Genomic DNA, 24,741 nt, shown 5'->3' with positions numbered 1-24,741 from the left:
CTGGGCGACAGTGAGACTCCAACTCAAAAAAAAAAAAAAAATGTAAGCACCCAAAAGCATTTATTAAAAAATATATCTAGCTTTCCCCTTCATATGCAAGAAAAACCTAGAATACTTCCACTGCAGCTTAGTGTGACTGCCTATCCCTTGAAATGTATCAACTATCTTCTTCATATCAGAGGAGACAACGCAGGGAAAAACTCTAAACAGTCAAAAATTCACCACAGAAGCGTAAAATTCTCTTCCCACACCACAGATTCTGGCACCAAAATTAAAATCCCAATTTACATGGATGTTAAATTTCCTCTAAATTTTTTTTAATAATTCAAGATTTCCACTCATCAAAAACATGACAGGATAAAGTTAACATTTTCAAAAGCTTTTTTTTTTTTAAGTAGGATTTATTGAGAGGACAGAAAAGTTCCCACAGTGGGAGGGGACCTGAGGGGGCTGCCCTCAAAAGTTTTTTAATTGTAGAAAATCTCCAATATATACCAATGTAGAACAGTATAATGAACCCCAAAATATCCATCACCCAACTTCAACAAACAATTCTGGGACAATACTGTCTAATCTATAACCCAAACTGCCTCCATATTTTGAAACAAATCCTAGAAATAACATTTTATATACACATGAATATACTGTGTATATATTATATACACAAACATTTCATTATATACCGCTCAAAGATAAATAACTTACATTAATAAAATCTTATTTTTAGAATAAAAGTACATGAAATCTATAGTGTTAAAAAAGACTTTGGGGCAAGCCATTTAATTCTTCTAAATTCCCTCATATGTAGGCAAGATTAAATCTCAAGTTCCTTTTGCTTCTCTTAGTCCCCCTCATCCCCATAGGTTTAAAGGTTGGTTTCTGAAACATAACTTAGAATGTTAAGGCTCTTTAAAAAGCTACAAATTTGCCGGGCTCGGTGGCTCAGCCTGTAATCCTGTGCCTTTGGGAGGCTGAGGTGAGTGGATTGCCGGGTTCGAGACCCGCCTGGGCAACTTGGCGAGACCTCATCTCTAAAATAATTCAAAAAATTAGCCGGGCGTGATAGTGTGCGCCTGTAGTTCCAGCTACTTGGAAGGCTGAGGAGGAAGGATCGCCGGAGCCCAGCAGGTCGAGGCTGCGGTGGCTGGGAGCGGCCACTGCACTCCAATCTGGGCGACAGAGTGAGACTCCAACTCAAAAAAAAAAAAGCTACAAATTTAACACAACTGATAGTGGTATGAAATAAACAAATAGAATGCACTTCACACATTATCTGAACAAAGCTAATTACTTCAAAACCAAATAGGTTCTATCGATACAAAAATTTACATTATAAATTACCACACAAATCCAAGTTTATTCATATCTATTATTGCTATCTGTCCATTTGTCCATTTTTTCAAAAGAACACAGAAAGATGAAGTATTGCTGAATTCCAAACCAAGAAAAAATAATATAATACAAAGTTAACTATAATACAAAACAAAAGAAATAAGTGCTATTAAACAAGCAGTAATTTAAAGGTGGCAGGAAAGGCTATGGGATGAGGTAGTATCTGAGCTAAGACTTGAAAGAAGTCAAAAGTCACTCCACTATTCTCTGTTCTGTGGTTCAATGTGAACATATCATTTACATTATATTAGAATCATCTCCATGACTGACTGACTCAATGGTTCCCAAGGGGAAAGAGGGGTAGGGGGGGATTTTGTTCTCCAGGGGACATTTGGCACTGTCTGAAGCCAATTTTTATTGTCACAACTTGGGGGGAGGGGAGAGGGTGTTACTGTCATCTTGTGGGTAAATCAGGGATGCTGCTAAACATCCTACAGTGCAGAGGACAGCCCCAGAACAAAGAATTATCAGGCCCAAAATATCAACAGTGCAGAGGTTGAGAAATCCTAGTTTAACCTGTTCATTTATGAGCAACTTTAGTGCAGGAAGTATCATATTCATCTTTGTACCAATATGTGGCACACAGTAAGAGCGCTATACATATTTGCAGACTAAACAGACCTCAATTTAAAGGGAATGGAAGATCCAGAGAAGATTTTTTTAAATGGCAACAACATGATCAGCGTTTAGGGAAGATGAGTGCTGTAAAAAGAATATACTGGAACAATTACTAGTATCTTCTAAAATTAAAAATGCATATGTTCTCTAACCCAGGAATTTTGCTTTTAGATGTGCATGTTTCAAATATGCATACTTGCAACCTAACAAAAGTAAGGTTGGGCACTGTGGCTCACACCTATAATCCCAGCACTTTGGGAAGCCGAGGCAGGACTGCTTGAGCCCAGAAGTTCAAAGTCAGCCTTCAAGGCAACATACTGAGATCTCATCTCTGCAAAAAATAAAAAATAAATAAAATAAACCAGGTAGGGAGGTACATCCCTGTAGTCCTAATAGGAAGGCTGAGGTGGAAGGGTTGCCTGAGCCCAGGAGGTTGAGGCTGCAGTGAGCTATGATCACATCCTGTGTGACAAAGTGAAACTCTGACTCAAAAAAAAAGAAAATAATAGTACATTTGTATAAAAATACTCACTGCAGCATTATTTGAATTAAGTTAAATAAATTTAAAAATGTTTACATGAACTGGAAAGAGAAAAGATTAGAGGCATGGAAAATAGATGAGATATTTTAACAGCCCAGGAGACTACTAAGAACCAACTAACAAAACAAGAATGAAAAGGAAGAATAAATCACAAAAATATAGCAGAAATAGAATTAAAAGAACTTAAAACTTTCTACAGCAGCTAAAGGTAACTGAAGAAAACACAATTGTGCTAATTATTCAAGCAGGAACCCAGTACTGCTGCCATTCTGTATTTCACAATTTACTTTCCAATTTTCTCAATCATACTTTCTTCCTTCTCAAACTTCTAACACTAACATCCGTCTCATCCAACAAAGCTTGTTTCTTGTCACAAAAGAAAATAAGGAGCAATCTGACAAGAATTACATTATCTTCCAATCAACAGATCTGCATCTCTAAAGGTCTATCCTATATCCTTGCCCTGCTTAACATGATTATTTCCAATCCTAAGCCCAACCCCTAAATCTGTATCCTGAATTTCATTTTGCTTGCCTTCTTAAAAACCTTCCTCCAAGCCAGGCACTGTGGGTCACGCCTGTAATCCCAGCAAGCTGGGAGGTGGAGGCAAGAGGATTGCCTGAGCCCAGAGGTTCGAAACCAGTCAGGGCAACGTGTCGAGACTTCATCTCTACAACAAATAAAAAGATTAGCCAGGCATGGTGGCATGCTCCTGTGGTTCCAGCTACTTGGAAGGCTGAGGCAGAAAAAGAATTGCCTGAGCCCAGCAGGTCAAGGCTGTGGTGGCGTGAGCGTGCCACTGCACTCCAGCCTGGGGAACAGAGTGAGACTCTGACTCAAACAAAACAAAAAACCTTCCTCCATTATACCATCTCTCCTGAATCATCAATTTCCCACTCTTCACTGAAACATTCCCAGAAAAAGTCTTCCTCAACCATGTCCACCTCCAGTTACCAAATCCAATTTCAACATTCCTCCTAAGACAGGAAAAAAAAAATCCAAAACCCTTAAAAGATCTGTCTGCAATTACTGTCACTACCTTCTTTTCTCTTTTTCTCCTTTTAAATCATTCTTCTCAGGCATTCCTTCCCAACATTCCAATGAAAATACTTGTCAAATGTCACCAACCACTATCTTGCTAAGTCCAATATCCCATTCTCTCTCATCTTCTGTATCCTCTCCACAATATATGGAGATAACACTGCTTCCTCCTTTTTTAAGTAGTTTATTCACTTGGCTTCCAGGATATACTTAGTTCTCATGGAAGCTCCTTCTATTTCCTCTTGTTTCCTTCTCTACATGTTGGAAATGCCCTAGGACCCAGCCCTATGGCTTTTCCTCAACTTTGTAGTTCCTGAATTTCTATTTGGTTCTTTTCAAATCTGTAATGCAATTTTTGTTATAGTCTCCAACTCTCTGCTAAATACTTTTCAAGCTTAGCTTTTATCTCCTAGATCATAGTAAATAGTTTTTAGTCTATGTTTGATAATTCTAGTATCCAGAGTTCCAATGGTCTATTCCTGTTGTTTCTGCTCATTCTCACTCATGGTGTCTTGTCTCTTCAATATGCCTAGTTGTTACCTTTGATTCTGTGCCAGACACTGCATTTGAAAAATCTGAAGAAATAATTTGAGGCTTAGAATACTATTTTCCAACCTCTTCTCTATCCATATTCTTTCTCTACTAAGTTAGTAATTCGCAAACTAGCAGCACTTCAAAATCGCTTTGAAACTTGTACAAGACAACTTTCCTAGTCCTCATGCAGAGAAATTTAAATTCAAATTGGGAGGAAAGTAAGCATACATTGTTGGCATTTCTAGAAAGTTTCGTGTGAGATTCTATCATGTGGTCAAAAGTTAAGAAGCTATGAGCTGAATGACTTCATCTGGTCACATGTATATACATTAATGACACACCAAATTTTACCTCCCGTCAAAGGTGACTCTTGATATCCAACTGTTTACTTCAACCACTCACCTGGATATCTAATGGGCATTTCAAATTTAACAAAGCCAAAACAGAATACTTAATTCCCTCTTTATTCCACCCTTCCCCAGATTTTCCTTGTTACTAGCCTAGCCAAATTTACTATCCTCCTTTGTCTACTACATACCTAGGTTATATGTCTATTGCTTCTGAGCTACAAACCTCTCCAGCAAGTTAACCTACTGATTACTGTTGGTAACTGTAACACAATGGTAAGCATTTGTGTATCTAAACATAGAAAAGGTACAGTAAAAATATACTAATATGATGTTATGGTACCACCATCATTCGTGTGTGGTTCGTTGGTCAAAATGTCTTTATGCAGCATGTGACTTGCACTCAACCATTTGTTGACTGACTGAATGATGACTAACTCATCTAGGATGTTGGGAGGATGATGGTACTATTCATCATAGAATTTATGAGATGTATGAAAAGTGTCACATGTTAAGTGACACTACAGTGTTGGATATAAAAATTGTCCCTAAAAACAACTAAAATGACAAGGTAGTTTAGAGAACAAGCTGTAATAAATTTCTTCTCTTAGATTAAAAGCAACATGGCATTACTGAACAATGTATCAAAAAAAGCACTCTAATGAAAATCACACACCAGGAGATTTTCGCTCTGTTCTATCCATCCACAATCCTAATTTGCACTATTGTTACTGGTGATACTATGGGGTAAATTTGGTTAATTACAAATTAAATATACTACTGCAGAAAATGAATTAAAGAGAAAAGTATCTACAAACAATGAGCAGTTATTTATTGAAGATGCATTTACTGAGTTGAATTCCATGGTTTAAATCACATAGCTATATCAGAACAAATAAGTGGTTTTATAGTATTTACTAATGTTAAATTAAACAGACATTTCGAATTGCTGGAAAGTATTACCCTCAAAGATAGATCTCATGGAACTGTGAACACTCTTTTCCATAGAGTACTAAAAAAATAGTAAGTGTGACCAAAAACACAAATGTAAAATTATTTTATTTTAAAGGTCTCACAATGTATCATAGATCTTTCTCTAGTCAGAGAGGATGTAATTTAATATTCCCAATTTCTTACACATACCATTGCCATTGCATCAGAAGACTTATAAATCAATACAAACTAAACTCAGGAACTACACTTCAAAGTTTTAAAATTATTTTGCTCAAAAAAAGTCTAATGAGAACTTATGTGTACTACAACTCAACATGACAAACTTAAAGGCAAACAACTGGTGAAATATTTGTGGTATGTGAAAAAAGATTAACATCCTTAATGTATAAAGATGTATTACATCTTTATGTTGTAAACAAGTAGTATACTAAACCAACAGTGAGGAGAAACAAGCAAAAAAACATAAAGCCAATTTACCAAAGAAGCACAAATAGTCAATAAGCAAACAAAAAATGTTCAACTTTCTCAATAAAACTTCACTGTACACGACTTGTGAGGTGTAAATGAAGAAAGCAAATAATGTCTTAATATTTTGAACCTAGTTTGGACCTCACAGTCCCCATAAGAATCTCAAGGAGATTCTCCTCCTGTCCCCCATCCCCCAGGGTCTCAGATCACACATTGAGAATTACTCCATTAGTATTTTGGGGTAAGATTATACAATGTCTGGGATTTGCTTAAAAATAACCCAGGAAAAGTAAAGCTTTACATGGTGGGAATAGAAGAAGCTAGGAGGTGGATACTTGGGAGTTTCATTACACATGATGAACAAAATTTGTATAATTTTGAAATTTTCCTTATTTTTTTTAGTTCCCAGTATTTTATCATCAAATTATCCAAAAAAAATTTTTTTTGAGAGACTGAGATCTCACTATGTTGCCCAAGCTGGTCTAGAAATCCTGGCCTCAAACAACCCTCCCAGCTCAGACTCTTAAGTAGCTGGAAACTATAGGTGCACACTACTGTACCTGATTTCAAATTATCAATTTAAAAAATTTTTTGGATTATTTCTATATTTATAAACTATCCATTTCCATTTCTATAATCACTACTATTTCCTCATCTCCAACTCATTTCGTCACGATTCATTTTTTTCTACCTACTCCTTCAGTAGATAATTCAGAAAGGGTCTTAGAATAATGATATTTTAAATGTCTTCACTAAACCCTAACTCTTGAGTGGTAGTTTAATTGCACATAGAATTCTGGGCAGCTGGTTATTTTCTCTCTAAACTCTGAAGATATTACTTCATGTTCTTCCGATATCTTTGTGACTGAAAAGAAGTTGCAGGTCTGTCATTTCTTTGTTAATAATCTGTCTTTTCTCTGTTAACATTTAAGATGTTAAATGAAATGTCTCTGTAATTTTAATTTAAGTCAGGGATGGATTTTTTACTTACCTAGATACCTGAAGTAAAATTTTATTTGTAGACTGTATTTATTCGGCACAAGAAAATTCGCAGCCATTATCTCATCAAACATTGCTCTTTTTTTTTTTTTGCCATTTACTCTATTATTTTTCTGAATTTCTTATGCTGGTGTCTTTCAATCTTTCATGTCTCTTAACTGCTCCTTTCTTATCTCTGGGCATATTCAGAGAATTCCTCCAATGTTACTATTCACTCATTCTTTTTCTAAGTCCATTCTAAAGATTGTCTCAGTTTTTTTAATTTTCATCTAATCTAAGAGACACCACTACCAGTTAAAAACAAAAAACAAAACAAAAACACTACCAATTAAACATTTACATGCTATGAACTGCACGACGCACCCTATTTCAGAAATGTTGTGTCTCGAATCAATACAAGTTTCTCATTTCCAGGACTTGATTCTTTTACATGTTACTTTTGTTTTACTTCTTTTCTATAGATGCTATTCTTTCTTTTATATCATTGACAATGATAAGCATACTGACATTAAAGTCATTAACAGAATGTTCTATTATTTTTTCTTTAATCTGACATGAATTCATCTCCTAACAGTTGATTTTATCAGCTATCTTTCATAGATTTTGCCTTCACATACTTTGGAATTTAGGTTTTCAGGCTCATCTTGGGTACAATCTTTTTCTTTATCTGTATTGCAACTATGTCTAGCATTTTTGCAAGCCCCAGAACTCCTATACTGGATTTGGTGGTAATACTGGCTATATCACAAGTCCAGAACTAGCTAACAGTTCAACAGTTCAAACTGATACAGATGCTGGTCACAAAACTATATTGATATCCTCCTATTTCCTTGTGTCCTCTTCTCATTTCTGTAAATCTTCACGTAAGGCATACCACAGGGGAACAAACAGCAACAATTTTTTGTGGTTCCCCTTTAACAAAAAGAAGTCCTACTATGACCCCTGGTTTTAAGCAGTGACCTCTGGGCTCTTCCTCATGTGGGACACTTTTATCTATACTAATAGATAATTAAATAGAATATAAGTCCTAACCTAACTACTAGTAAGTATAGTAGTCCCCCCTTATCTGAGCCTTTGCTTTCCACAGTGGTTTCAGTTACTCACAGTCAACCACGGTCCAAAAACATTGAATTAAAAACTCCAAGAAAAATCACTTCTCGGCCTTTTGGCTAAAATCAAGTGAAAAACTCCAGGAATAAACAATTCTAAGTTTTAAACTGTGCCCCCATTCTTAGTGCAATGAAAATCTCACACTATCTCCCTCCATTCCCCCCAGGCCTTGAAACATCCCTTTGTCCAACCTATCCACACTGTATATGTTACCACCTATGATTGTATAGGAAAACAGTATCTATACAGCTCAGCATTATCCAAGACTTCAGGAACCCATTGGGAATCCTGAAACTATCCCCATGGATAAAGGGGGACTGCTCTATTTTTTCTACTACTAAAATATAACTAAAAAGTAAGCAGGATAAAACTGTACATGCAGTATAATTATGACAATACTTTTAAAATGTATGACACCAAGTCCTATCCCTGAAATCAGATCAAATGATCTTTCACTTTCTACATTAAATATTTATGTAATGTTATTATTTTGCATACCAAGCATATATTACTTTTGCAAGCAGATAAGGCAATCTTTAAGTACAGAAAATACTCAATTATAAGGTTGAAAATTAATAAACCAAAAAAGTATTTTTGGAGAACCAGAAGGTACTTTCCCCAAGCTTTAAAATAAAATAAAAATCTGAGACTTTCTTAAATTTAATGAAAGACCATATACATATATGGATTCACAAATGAAAAGGAGCTCAAACACAGAAACAAAGCTAAGTGGTATGATACTCTATTACTAGGTCAAGGACTTATATTCTTTATACTTAAATAAAATATCATCAGGTTATGTTTGATAAGACAACTGTAAAGTTTACAAAAAACAGACAATAGCTAAAAAAACAAAAGGCTGGTCCTCTCTATTTGTGTAAGAGGGCGCAAAGTGAGGTCTACCAATTACTTTAAATCAGCATAAATCAGTCTTCAAAATTTTTTACATCCTTGCTTTAATTCTAATAAGTCCATACTTCCATCATACACTTTGGTTTTCAGGAATAGGGTTGGCCTTTTAGCAGTATTTGTACATTTCTATAATCAGCCAATTATGACAAGTGATTCCCCCTTAGGCAAAATCAAAGATGTATTTTTTACCTTGTTAGAATCATCAATAAAAAATTCTGTCCCCCTCCAGCATGGGGGACAGAACCACATCTCTACCAAAAAAAAAATTATTTGGGCATGCGGCGCATGCCTGTAGCCCTAGTTATTCAGGAAGATCACCTTAGACCCAGAAGCCAAGGCTGCAGTGAGCTGTGATCATGCCACTGCACTCCAGCATGGGGGACAGAGCAAGACTTCGACTTCAAAAACAACAACAAAATTCAGCTTTTTGAAGTGTTTCTATTTTCTCTGCTAATAAAAAAAAAGTATGAATACTAGCTAGTCCTTAACAGTACAATTTTCCATGAATAATGGGGAATTCTAAACATTAAGTTATTTGCTTAATGCCCAGAAGTGATAACTTCTATAAACCATTCTTCCTAGTTTAACTCCTGATTGTATTTTATGTTATTTTATTTTATTTTATTTTTTGAGTTAGAGTCTCACTCTGTCACCCAGAGTGCAGTGGCACGCTCCCGGACACCGCAGCCTCGACCTGCTGGGTTCCGGCGATCCTTCCAGCCTCAGCCTTCCAAGAAGCTGGAACTACAGGTGCGCGCTACCACACCTGGCTAATTTTTTGATTTATTATAGAGATGAGGTCTCGTCAAGTTACCCAGGCGGGTCTCAAACCCATGGGCTCAGGCAATGCAGTCACCTCAGCCTCCCAAAGTGCAGGATTACAGGCTGAGCCACCGAACCTGGCTTCCTGACTGTATTTTAAATGTGCTCAATCTTGAAGGATAAAACTATTTTTAAATAAAACAAACTCAGATAGAGGACTAAAACTTGAGAGTCTTGGCTTAAATTTGGGGGGAATTTTCTGATATTGGAAAGATACATAAATTCGTACTTTGCCTCCTCTCACCCAATTTCCAATACACAGGTATGACAGATAAAGTCAAAATAAGATAACAAAGAAGTTTTCTAAAACAGTATGCATTTTTCAGTGGGCCAGAAATAAAAAGAAATATAAGGGGTGAGTGAGACTGCAGCTTGGGGCCTGACGGTCTCTATGTTCCAAAGAAGATAGGGATTTGGCTCCTAAGGGATAAGGAATAGTAAAGCCACCCACAAGAGAAAAGGTTAGAGTCAGATTTACTGCTTAAAGCAGACTGGAGTAAAGGTCCTTTTTGTTGAGGAGAAACTTTAAAATTAAAAAACAAAAAAAGGCAAATTCCAGAGCCCAGGTAAAAAAATATATGTACAAGCTTTCTCCTTTATTTTGAAAAATTGTTACATTAATTTCATATTTACAAAAATAAAAAAGCAAACCGAGGGTGTCAATGTTTTTTGCATTTTCATCTGGACACACTACACCTAACACAAAAAATTTTTTGCTCTGGTTTTAAGGTGAGAAAAAGTATCTTAAAATAATTTGTTTTGGACAGGCACGATGGCTCACATCTGTAATTCCAGCACTTTGAGAGTCCAAGTAAAGAGGACTTCTTGAGCTCAGGAATTCAAGACCAGCCTGGGCAACATAGCGAAACCCCATTGCTACAATAATCTTAAAAATTAGCCAGGCATGGTGGTGCACACCTGTAGTCTCAGCTACTTGGGAGGCTGTAGAGGGAGACTGCCTGAGTCCAGGAGGTCAAGGCTGTAGTGAGCTATGATCATGCCTCTGCACTCCAGCCTGGGCAACAGTGAGACTCAGACTCCAAAAAGATAAAATTGATTTCTCTTCTTGCCAAATAAAAAGACACTGAGAAAGTTTTCCTAATATCTAATATTCTCAAAATGAAAACTTCCCAGTTTTTATTACTAAATATGTTATGTACTACCTAGCATTATTCTCATTAGCTTTATTTAACTTTCACTTTCTCAAATTCTTTCCCCATTCCTTTAAAAGTGGGACAAAAATCAAATTTAATAGCTGCCTAGAGTACTTCATTATTTAACCCTTACTGGACACCATTCAGTAAACTAAATCACCACTTTAAAAGTTCCATTTTGTATTCAATTCATACAGTGTTTCTATTTTGGTAACAAGAAAAGAAACTAATGGAGCACACGGTGCTTTATACTAACCTTAATGGAGCACACGGTGCTTTATACTAACCTATTTTATGATCCACATAAATCCACAAAAATGACAAATTTTCTACATGTTTTCTAACATGTATATAACTGCAATATTAACTTCGTAAAAGTGTTATAATTTGGTTTCTAAAATAACTGTCATGTCATCAGAAGTCTGTCACTTTATCAGTTCTCAAACTTTTTAGTCTCAGAACTCCTTTCAAACTCCTAAATATTACTTTTTGAGGGCCACAAAAAACTTTTGTTCATGTAAGGTGTGTGTGTGTGTGTGTGTGTGTGTGTGTGTGTATAATATCGATATTTACCTTATTTGAAATTAAGGTATTTAACTTCAGTATCATAAATAACAGAAATTTTCAATTTTTAAATTCATTTCAAAATAAATCCACAGCTGGGCACAATGGCTCACACCTGTAATCCCAGCACTTAGGGAGGCAGAGGCGAGAGGACTGGGGTTGGAGACTAGCTTGGGCAACTTGGTGACGCAGCAGGCTGAGGCTACATAGTAGCTGTGAGCGTGTGCTACTTCACTCCAGCCTAGGCAACAGAGTGAGACTCTGACTCAGACTCAAAATACATAAACAAATAAATAAATAAATCTACTACATGTCAACATAAACTATCAGTTTGTGAAAAAGCATTTTCCAAAACAACAAAAATTTTAATGTGAAAACCAGGTTTCACATTTTTGCAAATCTCTATAATGCCTAAGTTAAGACAACATTTAGCATCTCAGATCTGCCTCTGCATTCAATCTCTTGCAATATGTGGTTTGGGCTGAGGCATATGAAGAATATTTAGTCTCACAGATAGGTAGCTGGAAAAAGGAGAAATAACTTAATAACCTTTTGGTCATTTGTGGGTATTGTTTGCTACTACACCAAACTTATTAACAAGTGGCAGTTTCTTAAAGGACAGTTCAAACGTAGAATCTGAAACCCTTATCTGTAAACTTTTTTTGTTTTTGAATCGGAGTCTCACTCTGTCGCCCAGGCTGGAGTGCAGTGGCACGCTCATGGCCACCTCAGCACTGACCTGTTGTGCTCAGGCAATCCTTACATCTGCCTCAGCCTTCCAAGTAGCCACAACTACAGGCACGAGCTACCACACCCGGCTAATTTTTTGATTTACTATAGAGATGAGGTCTCATCAAGTTGCCCAGGCTGTTTTTGAACCCATGGGCTCAGGCAATCCCCTCACCTCAGCCTCCCAAAGTGCTGGGATTACAGGCTTGAGCCACCATGCCCGGCTCATAAACTTTCTACACTGTTACTGGTCTATCTTGCATTTTGAATGGCTTTTACCCATATATGATTTAATGATATAATGAGTTGGTCATCTGAAAACTACTGGTTCACTGAGTTACCATACAGATCTTCCAAGTGTTGGTACATTTCATTATAATATCAAAACACAATATCCATCTCATCAGAAAAAATGTAAGCATTAAGAAGCTATTAAGGCCAGGCTCGGTGGCTCAGTCTATAATCCAAGCACTTTGGGTGGCCCAGGCGAATGGACTGCCTGAGCCTGCGGGTTCAAGACCCACCCAGGCAACTTGGCAAGACCTCGTCTCTACAATAAACCAAAAATTAGCCAGGCTTGGTAGCGCATGCCTGTAGTTCCAGCTACTTGGAAGGCTAAGGCAGAAGGATCGCCAGAGCCCAGCAGGTTGAGGCTGCGGCGGCCGGGAGCATGCCAATGCACTCCAGTCTGGGCGAGTAAGTGAGACTCCGACTCAAAAAAAAAAGGAGAAGCAGCAGCTATTAAGTTCATGGTAGTAGATTTGAGTTTTCCCAAGTTCTAATTTTCACTGGAAAGCCCACATTTTGTTATCAACAGCAAATAATCTCTGGTTTTTTGGTTTCTGTTTTAAGTAAAAAAAACTCACTTCATTTTATTGATAAAATATCTGGCACTTTATGCTAATCTCAAAAATCAGTGTGTCAGTCATTCTTTCAGAGAAAAGCAACTTGCTGTATAACCTGGAGGTGGGGAGGGGGGCAGGAGTGCCTTTTTTCAGACAATTATCTTATTTTGGCATGCAGCAGAAACACTTTATTATACCATACTTCCCATTTCATTACTAAGACTATTATAAAGACACACAGGGGGAGCCACAAATCAAAATGACAGTGAGATACCACTTCACACCCACTAGGATAGCTATAATTAAAAAGATGGTCAATAATTAGTGTGGTGGTGCTGTAAAGAAATTGGAAACTTGAATATATGGTTGTTGGGAATGTAAAATGGTGCCATCTATTTGGAAAAACAGTTTGGCAATTCCTCAGAAAGTTAAACAGTTACCATATATTCCAGCAATACTCCTAAATAACCCAAAAGAAGACATTTCTTCAAAAAATACTACTTATACAAATGTTCACAGCAGCATTATTCATAATGGCCAGTAAGTGGAAACAACCCAGAAGTTCACCAACAGACGCATAATAAAATGTGGTATATCCATACAATGGAACGGTATTCGGTCATAAAAAGGAATGAAGTACTGGTACACGCCACAACACAGATGAACCTCGAAAACATTATGCTAACTCAAAGAAGCCAAACACCAAAGGCCACATACTGTACAATTACACTGATATAAAGTAATAGGCAAATCCAAAGGGACAGAAAGTAAAGTAATGGTTGCCAGGGCCTGAGGGGAAGGGTAAACAAGGAGTGACTGCTAATGGATATGGGTTTCCTTTTGGGGTGATAAAAATGCTCTAAAATTAGATAGTAATGATGGTTGTACAACTCTATGACTATACTAAAAACCACTGAATTCTATAAAGGGCAAATTTTATGGTATGTAAATTATATCCCAATAAAGCTATTATTTTTTTAAAGTATCCAGCACTCAAGGGTCTTGTTTTAGTAAAAATAACTATTTTTATAGGTTCACCCAGGTCATTCTTCAACGAACTGTTATTTTTCTGTAACTGCAAGTGCATGGTCATGAAGAATACAGCAACTCCTAGGTACAGTTTGATGTCACTGCCTTGATTCGTGCTAAGACACAAGCAATTTTATCCACTACCAGTGAAAGTGTCAACAGAGCGAAAACGAAAAATAATTTCTTAGTGTAGTTTGATATGAAGGACCTCTGAGGGGATCTCGGGGTCTCCAGATCATATTTAAGAACTGATGCTTTAAGCCACAGCTTCAGGAACCCTAATCCCAACCCCTAAAAAATCAATTAGTCATAGCTTCAAAAGGCTCAAATGAGGAGAATTAAAGGATTTCCAAAGACAGATCTGAGGCTCCAAAACCATTCCAACTTTCTAAGCATATATCACAAATCCCTCAAACGAAAAAAGGTAATCCCTAAATGGTAAAGAAAGCTATTTCAATCAGTTCAATTCAAGTGCCCCAATTTAAGAATTTAGAATCACTGGCCCAGTAAAAAGCTGTAACAGAACGATCTCCACAGAAACCCAAATACAAGGTAGAATTAAATTAATAAAGTTCACAATTTAGTGCACAAAATATTCAATAAAATGTTATCTAGACCACATAGTAGAGTAACAATGATACTATCTCTTTTGAAACTTTATTATCTAATTCTTGTACAACATTCAAAAGTAGACTTCTGTGATTTCTACCCATACTATCAATAACTATTAGCACAGCTAAGTTTAATGGCCATGAGCACAAATTCAAAGAATTTTAGACATGGGAGGCAATCTGGACATAGTTACCTAGTCCAACATCCCTACTTTACACAATGAGAAAACCAAGATTGCAAGAGAAAAATAATTTGGCAAAAATCACACAGCTAGCTAGTAGCTGAGATAGAATAAGTAGTCTTTATTCTCAGTACCATTTTCACTATGCCAATCTGACTCCCCAACTGAAATACAATGCATAAGACATTTAACTGGCATCACACTGAGGCCAACCAAGATACTCTACATGCCAAACAAAAATTTTATAGTGCCTAACACTGCCAAATCAGATGTCAAAACAAATTTTAAAACTGTTAAAGAAAAACTACAAATGTAATGGGCATAACAGAAAAATAATTTCTTAACTTTAAAAACTGCAAAATTTCAAAGAACAACTTGAAAGATACTTTGATGTCTACTTTCAAACAAACATAGGGAAATAGATCATCACCATTAATGAGAGCCAGGTTCTGATGAACACCTAAAGCAAAAAAATGCCCTCTACGTTATCACTGAACATATTTACTTATGGCATGACATAACTTAAGACTCACCTGCAGGACTGTCAGCATTCTCTCCTGGATGTAGCTGTATACCAGTAGAATCTATAGAGTTTACTGTAACTGTCTGTAGATTTGGCAACTGACCAGTGCTTAGACTAACTGGAGTTGAAGTCAAGGCTCCACCTGCTGCAACTTGACCAAGTGTGAGTGTCTGAACAGGCGTCAAAGTTATTTGTTGGGCAGCAGTATTCTGTATTTGCAAATTCTGCAAGTTCTGGACCCCTTGTACTTGAAACGTCTGCCAAGTTATCTGTCCAGAAGGGGTCACTGTCTGTGCCTGAATTAAAAAGGTTCCAGGATTCAGCTGCAACTGAAGATTTTGCAAAGCCTGTTGTGATATATTTTGACCACTGGCTTGCACACCATGGATTGTCTGTGGTGTAATGCCTTGCACAATTTGGGCTTGACTGGTTGGCTGCTGAGACTCTTGAAGCTGTAGATGTTGTACAACAGGCTGTGCTGTAGAAACCTGAATATTCTGTGCCTGTGTCTCCTCAGAAACAGGCGACTGGATATAATTTCCCTGAAGATCTGAAGAATGGACTTGCCCACTAGAAGTAGTCAAGCTATTTGTGTTTTGTTGTAATATACCTGTACTATCTATCGTAACAGGCAATTGTGATGAAGAGGATGTTGGCACAAATAAATCTGTATCAGTATTAGTTTCATTAATATCAGGAGAAACCCGCTCACCAGTCCTTTCTGAATTGTCTGAACTATCCATAGCTTGTCCTGTGTTTATCAAATGTCCATCGGCATTAATGCCTGCAGTCATTGTCTGAGAACTGCCCGAAAGTCCCAAAGAATCTAGATCGACACTATTGATTGGTACAAAGGTAATATTTCCCGGCAGACCAAGAGGCACATTAGCAACTACTTGGGTTTGGCCAGGAAAAGATGAACCACCAATTGCAACTCCCTGAACCTGGACTTGACCAGTCTGTGGTATGAGATTCTGGATATTAGCAGGAGGTGTTCCAGAGGCAAGTAAGGTCTGATTAGAGCCAGGAATGATCTGAATTTGACTACTTTCTTGATTTATACCCCCATTATCTGAAGAGCCTGTGAAACCAATCTGAACCTGCTGACCATCTGTTGACTGAATCTGTGGTATTACTTGATATTGAACATTGGACACTGTACCATTTGATGACTCTGATCCTGGTGCAACTGAAAATATTTGTTGATTCTGCAAATTCTGAAGGGGAAGAACATACTGCCCACTTGAAGTAGCAGCACTTGGAATCTGTACTAGATTACCAGCTTCATCTTTTATAGTTGTAGGTGTAGCTGACAAAACCTCCCATCGGTTTGGTGCTCCTCCTAACTGTGCAGAAGCCAAATCACCTGTCTGGATGAAGAAAACAAAAATGTGATATATTTATGGTATATTTAAACCAATCCTCAAAAAAAACTCTAAAAAGTGGTATAAATTCTAATACCTGAAAGTGCAAATTATCTTAATAACACAACAGAGTTCAAATACAGAATCAACACTATATGAACTATAATTATTACTTCCAGTTTTGTTAGTTATTACAAAGATGGCCCATTGCATTTGAGCAGGGGAAAAAAATCTCAATCAGAAAGTTCTTTCCTTTACAGTCACAAACTCATCTTATATTCCTGCATCTATGATCTCTAATGCTATATAGTTTAAAAAAAAAAAAAAAAAGTGGAGGTGACTAGAAAAGATGAAGCATTCAGACTAAACATACCTCAACAATTGGAGAGAGTTCAAAAAGTATACAGCCCACTAAATGAGGTGCATTATATTTGTATATAAAAAAAGAAACAGTAGCACAGGGTACTAAGTCATCCAAGTAGGAAAATGTTTGTATATTATTGTTATAAACCTGAAATCAAATAATTAAAGCTATTCTCTTAAGGTGTGAATTAATGTACTCTAGAGTAAACTCATGGCTAGAGCTATTCCCTTATCAAACCATCAAACTCTACTTTTCCCAAGAACTACTAGGAAATATACAAGACCTTAAAAAAATTTAATGAGGAAAGGTTACTGCCCTGTGACGACACGGCAAAACAGTCCCATCTGAAAAGTTTTCCTAGAATCCAAAAGCTGGAGGATACAGATTGTGGCTTTACCTACTATTGAATTTTAAGAGTGCAACAGAGTGCCAGGTACACGTTTTGCCTTCTATATATGACTAGCTAGAATCTCAGGGATCCCCATAGTTTATGGATTAAGCAAGATTGGAAAAATACCAACATAGCAAGCAAAAAACAATAAAATTCTACGTGTCAACATCCAAAGATAGATTTTTTATAAGAGAATAAGACAGTAATATCTATCATTTGAGCTTTTCTTTTATATGCCAAGTACTATGAGAGAAGTTCATAAGATTGTATAATTTACTCCTTAAAACAATCCTATGAAGTAGGTGTTGTTAACCCTATTTCACAAACTGAGAAAATCAAGGGGAAAAAGTCACATAGCTACCGTGCCAAGACAGGATTTAAAACTAGGCTAAACCTAACTCCAAAGCCCAGGCCCTTAAACACGATACCATTTGTCCCCTCCTAAGACCAAGGGTAAAGACACAGGAAATAAGAACCTATATGATTTATTCATCATCAAAATAAAGCCATCCTTATCCTACTTCCTTCTAGATCTATCTGTGATTTTCAGTAACTCCACGTATCACTAGACAATGAGAGTAAAAGTGCATCTAGTGCAGCACTATCAGCCTAGGATCCATAACCGGGCTTCAAAAAATCTTTGAATCCTCTAAAACAGCATGCCAACTTCTTGAGAAAGTGTAATCTGGAGGCAGATAATCTAGGGTTTCACCATATTCTCAGTGGGGGTCTGTGACCATAAAAATGGGTTAAGACATATACTGTTCTCCCAACAAAAGCCACTCTATAAAATTTAATGCAAATATTATAGAACCAAAAGCTCATAAGTTTCTTAAAGAAACTCACTATCTAGTTTTCACATATATATAGTTGAGAAATATATACAACAATTCAATGGATGAACCATAGTTTAATGACTCAACTCAAACACTTGAACATATCTGCCAGGATGAAATAAGCATGTAAATAAACCCATGAAATACACAATCCCTATCTACAAATATGTATGTCCAAGCAGACATACTTATACATGCTAATATGATGTAAAAAGTGGCATATACGAGCCATATGATCAAAACACTATGGGAACATAGATTTTTAAAAAGATTTCACAGAAATAGTAAAGTAACAACAGAACAAAATACAAGATTTTACCATGATCAGTTAGAAAACAGAAGCAAGAATAAAGATATAAACAATAAAACCACCAGCAAAAAGAAACTGTTGCCTAGGCAACACAGCAAGACCTCGTCTCTACCAAAAAAAAAAAAAAAAGTTGGGCACGGTGGTGCTCTCCTGTAGTCTTAGCTACTCATGAGGCTGAGGTGGAAGTATCCCATGAGCCCAAGAAGTTGAGGCTGCAGTGAGCCATGTTTGTGTCACTGCATTCCAGCCCGGGCAATAAAAAAGAAAACAACAACAAAAAAGAGAAACCCCAGCAAAAAAGGAAAGAAAAATATGCAGTCTGGAGCTCAAGAGAGGATCCAGAAAAGGCTGATATTCACAGAGAAAAGTAACAAGGAACTAGACATTTTTGTCAAGGCCTGTAAATGTTTTCACAGATTCCACTAAATTGTTTGGACTTTATCCTGTAGATAGTGAATGAAAGTTATAAAAGTTTATAAGCAAGTGAGTAGTGCAATCACATCTGTGTTCTATAAAGATAAACTAAGCCGGGCTCGGTGGCTCAGCTTGTAATCCCGCGCCTTTGGGAGGCTGAGGTGAGTGGATTACCTGAGCCCGCGGGTTCAAGACCCACCTGGGCAACTTGACGAGACCTCATCTCTACAATAAATCAAAAATCAGCCGGGCATGGTAGTGCATGCCTGTAATTCCGGCTACTCGGAAGGCTGAGGCTGAAAGGATCGCCGGAGCCCAGTGGGTTGAGGCTGCGGTGGCCAGGAGCAACCACTGCACTCCTGTCTGGGCAACGGAGTGAAACTCCAACTCAAAAATAAATAAATAAAGATAAACTAAGGCCTAGGGAAGGAAACTGAAAGAAAGACAGAGGGATTAAAGGCTGAGAAACTGTGGGAACCAGTATAAATCTCTAGACCGGAACTAAAACAGTGATCTTTTATATACAAACACTTAAACTTATTAAACTGAAATTTTAAAATGAAGCACCAGACATTAAAGTCACAAGTCATTCTTCAACCTTAATCTGGTATAGAAATTACAAATTTAAGTCACCTTTAACGTTACAGTAACACGGCAATCTGCAGTGGCTCACACCTATAATCCCAGCACTTTGGGAGGCCTAGGCAGGAGCATCAATTGAGCCCAGGAGTTTTGAGACCAGCCTGGGCAACATAGTGAGTTCTTGTCTCTTCCAAAAAAAAAATCAAAAAAATAAGCCAGGCACAGTAGTGCATGCCTTTAGTCCCAGCTACTCAGGAGACTTAGGAGAGAAGACTGCCAAAGCCCAGGAGGCTGTGGTGAATCATGCTACTACACTCTAGCCTAGGTGACAAAATGAGACCCTGATTCAAAAAACAAAAACATTACAGTAACAAATCATGTTTCATTTCAATCTCTCAGCATTTTAGGTAAACTAAAAATATTTAAACCTATACTTTACTCTCAAATCTGCACTAAAGCATGCCTCAAATCAAATCTTTATCTTCTTAAGGTTCATCTGGAGAATCAACTTTTTTCTGACCAGCATTAAATTTACAAGTATCTAGCTCTTATCAAAGAATATAGTATCTCAGACATAAATTAACTTTCCAATACTGGCATTTTGTTCCTTTTCCTTTCTTTAAAAAAAAGATCTAATTTACGGCACCTAAAAAAATTTTTTACAAAATAATAATAAAGGTAGATATTCAACTATACATTGAACAGCTTTCTAGTCAAAAAATTCCTTGAAAATAAACACAACTACTCAAATGACAAGTCTGAGGTAAATACTGCCCAAGTCACCCCCTCTCTAGAAGCTAAGTAAAAATAAACTATAGTACCATTTTCCCCAGCAATGCAGGAAATTAACTGAAAGTAAATCTCCAAATCCATGACAAAATGATGTATCCTGAACTTTTTTGAATAAACCTAAGGTGAAAAGCATACATACAAATATCTATGAAGCAAAAAGACAACAAAAGAATTTATAAAAGAGAAAAATAATTTTTCAAATTAATAAATTTGTAGCTTGAAAAAAATTTGCTCAATACTATGTTTTTAAAATTGAACAAAAAAAATACATTGAATCAGAAAACTACTAGACTTTGATGATTCAAACTAAAGCTATGCTTGAGAGAAAGGAGTATATTATACTTGAAAGGAAAGAAATCAGAACTGAGTTCTGGTCTTAACTGTGGAACTGTGTGTGATTCTGAACAAGACTCAATTTCCTCATGTCAACAATGGGAAAACTATTACCTTGCAGAGTCATAAAAACCAAAAAGAAAATGTTAAGCTTTATAAACTATATAGCAACATGCAATCCCAAGGTATCATTATGATTACTAAGATTATGAGAACAGATTTTTAAAATATCCATTAATAGGCATAGTACAATTCTTGGCACAAAGTAAGACCAATATATTTTTTGAATGAATAGTTAGAGGTATTTTATTTTAAAATAATTGCAAATAAAACGACAGAAGGGATCAATAAAACAAACTTTCAGGTATTAGAGCCTTCTATGAAAAAGGCTAAACTAATTTTAAACCTATTTATTCTCATAATTCCACAATGAATAAGTACCAAATATAGCCTCCTAAACCCCTTTCATCAGCAATATACTATGAAAAGAGATAAAGTATACTAAATACCAAATGGGAAAGGGATAAATTAGAAAATCATCTAAGACCAAAAAAAAAAGTTTTAAAATTGTTTGATGTTGGGATAATGGAAACACTATAGAAACAAAGGAAGAAAAAGATATATAAAAACACTCAACCCAGACAAGAACTAATATCTGGTTTAGGAGAAAGATAACCCTTTACATAAGCTTACAAACTGAATGAAAAATCCACCAGTGCTTCTCTCAGAAACTAACATTCTTATTGGACAATTACAAACAAAACACCATCTAACATGGATGTTGGCATCAGTATTGTAAAAAGTCGTTACTGAAGGCAGTCTAAGTCTCTATACATAAACACATAACCACATGGTTAAAAGGACCACAACCTACTGTAGCCTTAGGAATGCAGGGGTGGCACAAAGGGGTGGCACCAGAATGACACTGCTATAGCAATTCGTTTCAAGGGCATTCTCCTGTGCAACAGAGCATAAAAATGGGAAAAAGAGGAAGAAAAAGAAGGCATATATCTCCTTAGAAAATACCTGTGCGTAAAAGGGGGAAAAAAATACACCACTTATTGCATAGCATTTGGGAAGAATTATTAACTACTCAGCTCCCACAAATGAAAGGCAGAAATAGGCAAAGAACTGGAAGGAAGTGTGAAGCCGAGGTGGAAGCAAACTAGGAACCATTCTCAGGCAGATACTCAAGTTTCTTAAAATCTTTAAGGAACTCTAAAAGGTAAATAAAAACAATGACTCAACCCAATGAATACATTACAAATGACAGTGCAGGTCTTATTTTAAGTAATGGCAAAAATGACCTTTTTTTGAAATAAGTTATTATTCATTTTTTAAGTTCATCAACATGTATGTGCTAAATTAATGAACACTAAACCTAAACCAAAGGTCAATCACTTTCATAATATTTACTTCTTCAGTTTATTTCACTAAGTTAAAATACAAACAAAATAAGTAAATTAATAACTCACGAGTTCATACAAAAGCAAACTGGACAAGATTATACTCACATAAAGGTCTACTTTTTTCTATTTCCTGGTTTGTTGCTAAAATTAATCACACAACTTTCAGTCATAAAACACAAAAAGCCTCGCTATAAATCCATCTTTGACAGTCCATTTTGTAGGACATCACAGGTGAGATTGCATTGTGACTACTAGACTTCAGCATTGTACTGAGGATAACCAAACACCATTGGCTAGGATCCTCTTTTAGAACAAACTCAAAATTCAAATATTCAAAGTAAATCTTTAGCACAGTCAAAGGCTTTTCAAGGTGCTTTTAATCTTAAAATACCAAGCTAAACTGGAATAAAGTTGAACTGTATGTATATATTTCGCTTGAATTTAAGCACAATGCATATGCAGTGTGGCATGTGGAATGGATACCAGAAAAGAAAATGGACATTAGTGGAAAAACTGGTGAAATTTAAGTAAAGTTTGAAGTTAGTCAGTAGTATCATACCAGTGTTAACTTCCTATAGACAAATGTACCAGGGTTATAGTAACATCAGGGGAAGCTGGATGAAGGGTATAAGCTGACTCTCAGTTCTATATTTCCAACTTTTCTGTAAATCTAAAATTATTCCAAAATACAACTTTTTAAAAACACAACTATAACCTCTCATGATTCCCAGTCATTTCTGTAATTAAGATTAACATGTTTTAATAAAATATACTTATAAACTCACATGAATTTCTTTCATTTTCTAAGATGTACTAAAAAAAGGTCTGGAAGTTCACTTTTGAACTGGAAAAATAGTGTTTCTATTTGCTAAGACAAACAAAAACAAGCCAGTCTTATCAATTTTACTCAGAGTGAAAAATCTTATGCACAGGTACCAAATATCATAAAGAAATGTACGTTTTCTGTGTTTTGGCACAACTATATTTTCATTTTATTATGATTGGCAAATTATGGTGTATTTGATTGATAAATCTGGCAAAAAATGTGTTGTCAGGAGTGACTGCAATTCAGAAAAGGAGCTGGAGAGCCATGGAAACATCTTCTCTACAAGTACATGACCACAACTGGCCAAAGTTGGAGACAGTATTCTATTCCTTGGCCTGAGACTCACAAACATATACACACATTTTTCACGCGTAACTTCCTTCTTCACTTCTCCCCTCCCCCATCTGTAAGCTAGTATCTAAACTTCATAAATTACGGCTACAAGAAAATTTTTATTCTACTTGAAGTAATTAAAAAGGTGAGTAGAAGCAATATGCTTTTCAATTTTAGTTATTCAGGAGTTTTTTAAGATACAATTTGTGTTGGCACTTTGAGAATGGGTTCATAAAAAAGATCTACCAGTCCATAAACTTGTTTGAAAATAACAATGCCTCTCACAACATAATTTTATGCTTGAACATTTTAATCTGCTTATAAAGGCACAATTAAAACATTAAAACTATTCACATCCCCTGCAGCATAATTTTAAGCACTAAAATTACAAATATATTAACCAATAATATAGGAACATCAGATTAGCATTAGATTAACTTTTAATGCCTAAACATACTACGTATTTGCTGCAGACTATAACAAATACAAACCTTTGTTTTCAGTGACTATTTACAATTCCTATGATCCACCACAAAAAAAATCTGAGCGTTATCAATGACTTAATAGGTGAACACACCTACACGTTAACACAACAGCAACGATTCAAACAAATGTAAAATTCACAATTAATAGTCTAAAAACTCTTCTCACCTAATTTGTATTAAACCCTCATATCATAGGTCAGCTCCTGCCCCTGCCCCAGACACTGAAAGACACTACAAAAATAATCCCTCCACATCCTATCACACTAGCAGTCATAATAAAATGAAAATATAGCTTTGCCAATCAAATTCAACTACAAGTACAGTACATATTATTATGCATGTAAATACAATTCTTACGTATACTTCTGTTTCTAACACTGGTACTTACATCCCTCTTCAAAAGCTAAAGTACGAAGTAACTTCGCTAATTTCAATGTTTGCTAATGTTTTACTTAGCCTCCTGACAAAAAAATCACTGCAAATTTAAGTACAGGATTGCAAAAACTACAACTCACTCATTTTGAATGGTCATTAGAAAAGTACTCAAAGACTGTTCACTCCTGAATACAAAAGAGAATAAACTCTCACTTTGTTTTTAGTAATTTACTATTTAAATCAGTAAGATCTAGTGACTTGCAACAGAAAATGCTCCAGGTTCAAAAATACTAAAAACTAGACACTGCCTCTCGTTGATACTATCTATGGCCGATAGGCTGTGCTTGAAAATTTTGTAGTGTTCAACGAAGGAGTTTTCAGCACTGATATGAATTGCTCAAACATCCATTTTGGAGTCCTCGACTCCCGCCCTCTCAGACTTCATTTTGTAGAGAATTTTGAGCGAGGTGCCGCAGTAACAATTCCGAGAAAGCCTGAGCCGGCTCCAGGTCCCATCGCGGATGCCAAAGAGCAGGAAAGGGCGCCCTGGGG

The 24,741-nt window shown here is 36.3% G+C and overlaps 2 protein-coding genes across 2 annotated transcripts in view; both read right to left on the bottom strand.

The window, feature by feature from the left end:
- Window positions 1-16,754, bottom strand: part of SP3 (Sp3 transcription factor) — a gene marked incomplete at its 5' end in the record, with an annotated part of 49,720 nt that extends 32,966 nt beyond the window's left edge. Inside the window, one exon of the mRNA XM_008058066.2 lies at window positions 15,386-16,754. Within this exon, the coding sequence (XP_008056257.2) occupies window positions 15,386-16,754 (1,369 nt within the window). The remainder of the gene's footprint in view (window positions 1-15,385) is intronic.
- LOC110595636 overlaps window positions 16,330-24,741 on the bottom strand; it is a 17,748-nt gene continuing 9,336 nt past the window's right edge. The window contains exon 3 of the mRNA XM_021712347.1: window positions 16,330-16,741. The gene's annotated coding sequence lies outside the window, so the exon portion shown is untranslated. The remainder of the gene's footprint in view (window positions 16,742-24,741) is intronic.

The sequence above is a fragment of the Carlito syrichta genome, unplaced genomic scaffold, assembly GCF_000164805.1.
Source record: "Carlito syrichta isolate Samal-C Ts95f unplaced genomic scaffold, Tarsius_syrichta-2.0.1 Scaffold303197, whole genome shotgun sequence".
In the NCBI taxonomy this organism is placed as follows: domain Eukaryota; kingdom Metazoa; phylum Chordata; class Mammalia; order Primates; family Tarsiidae; genus Carlito; species Carlito syrichta.
Note: the sequence above shows the minus strand (reverse complement) of the source record. Positions and strands in the feature narration are given on the sequence as shown.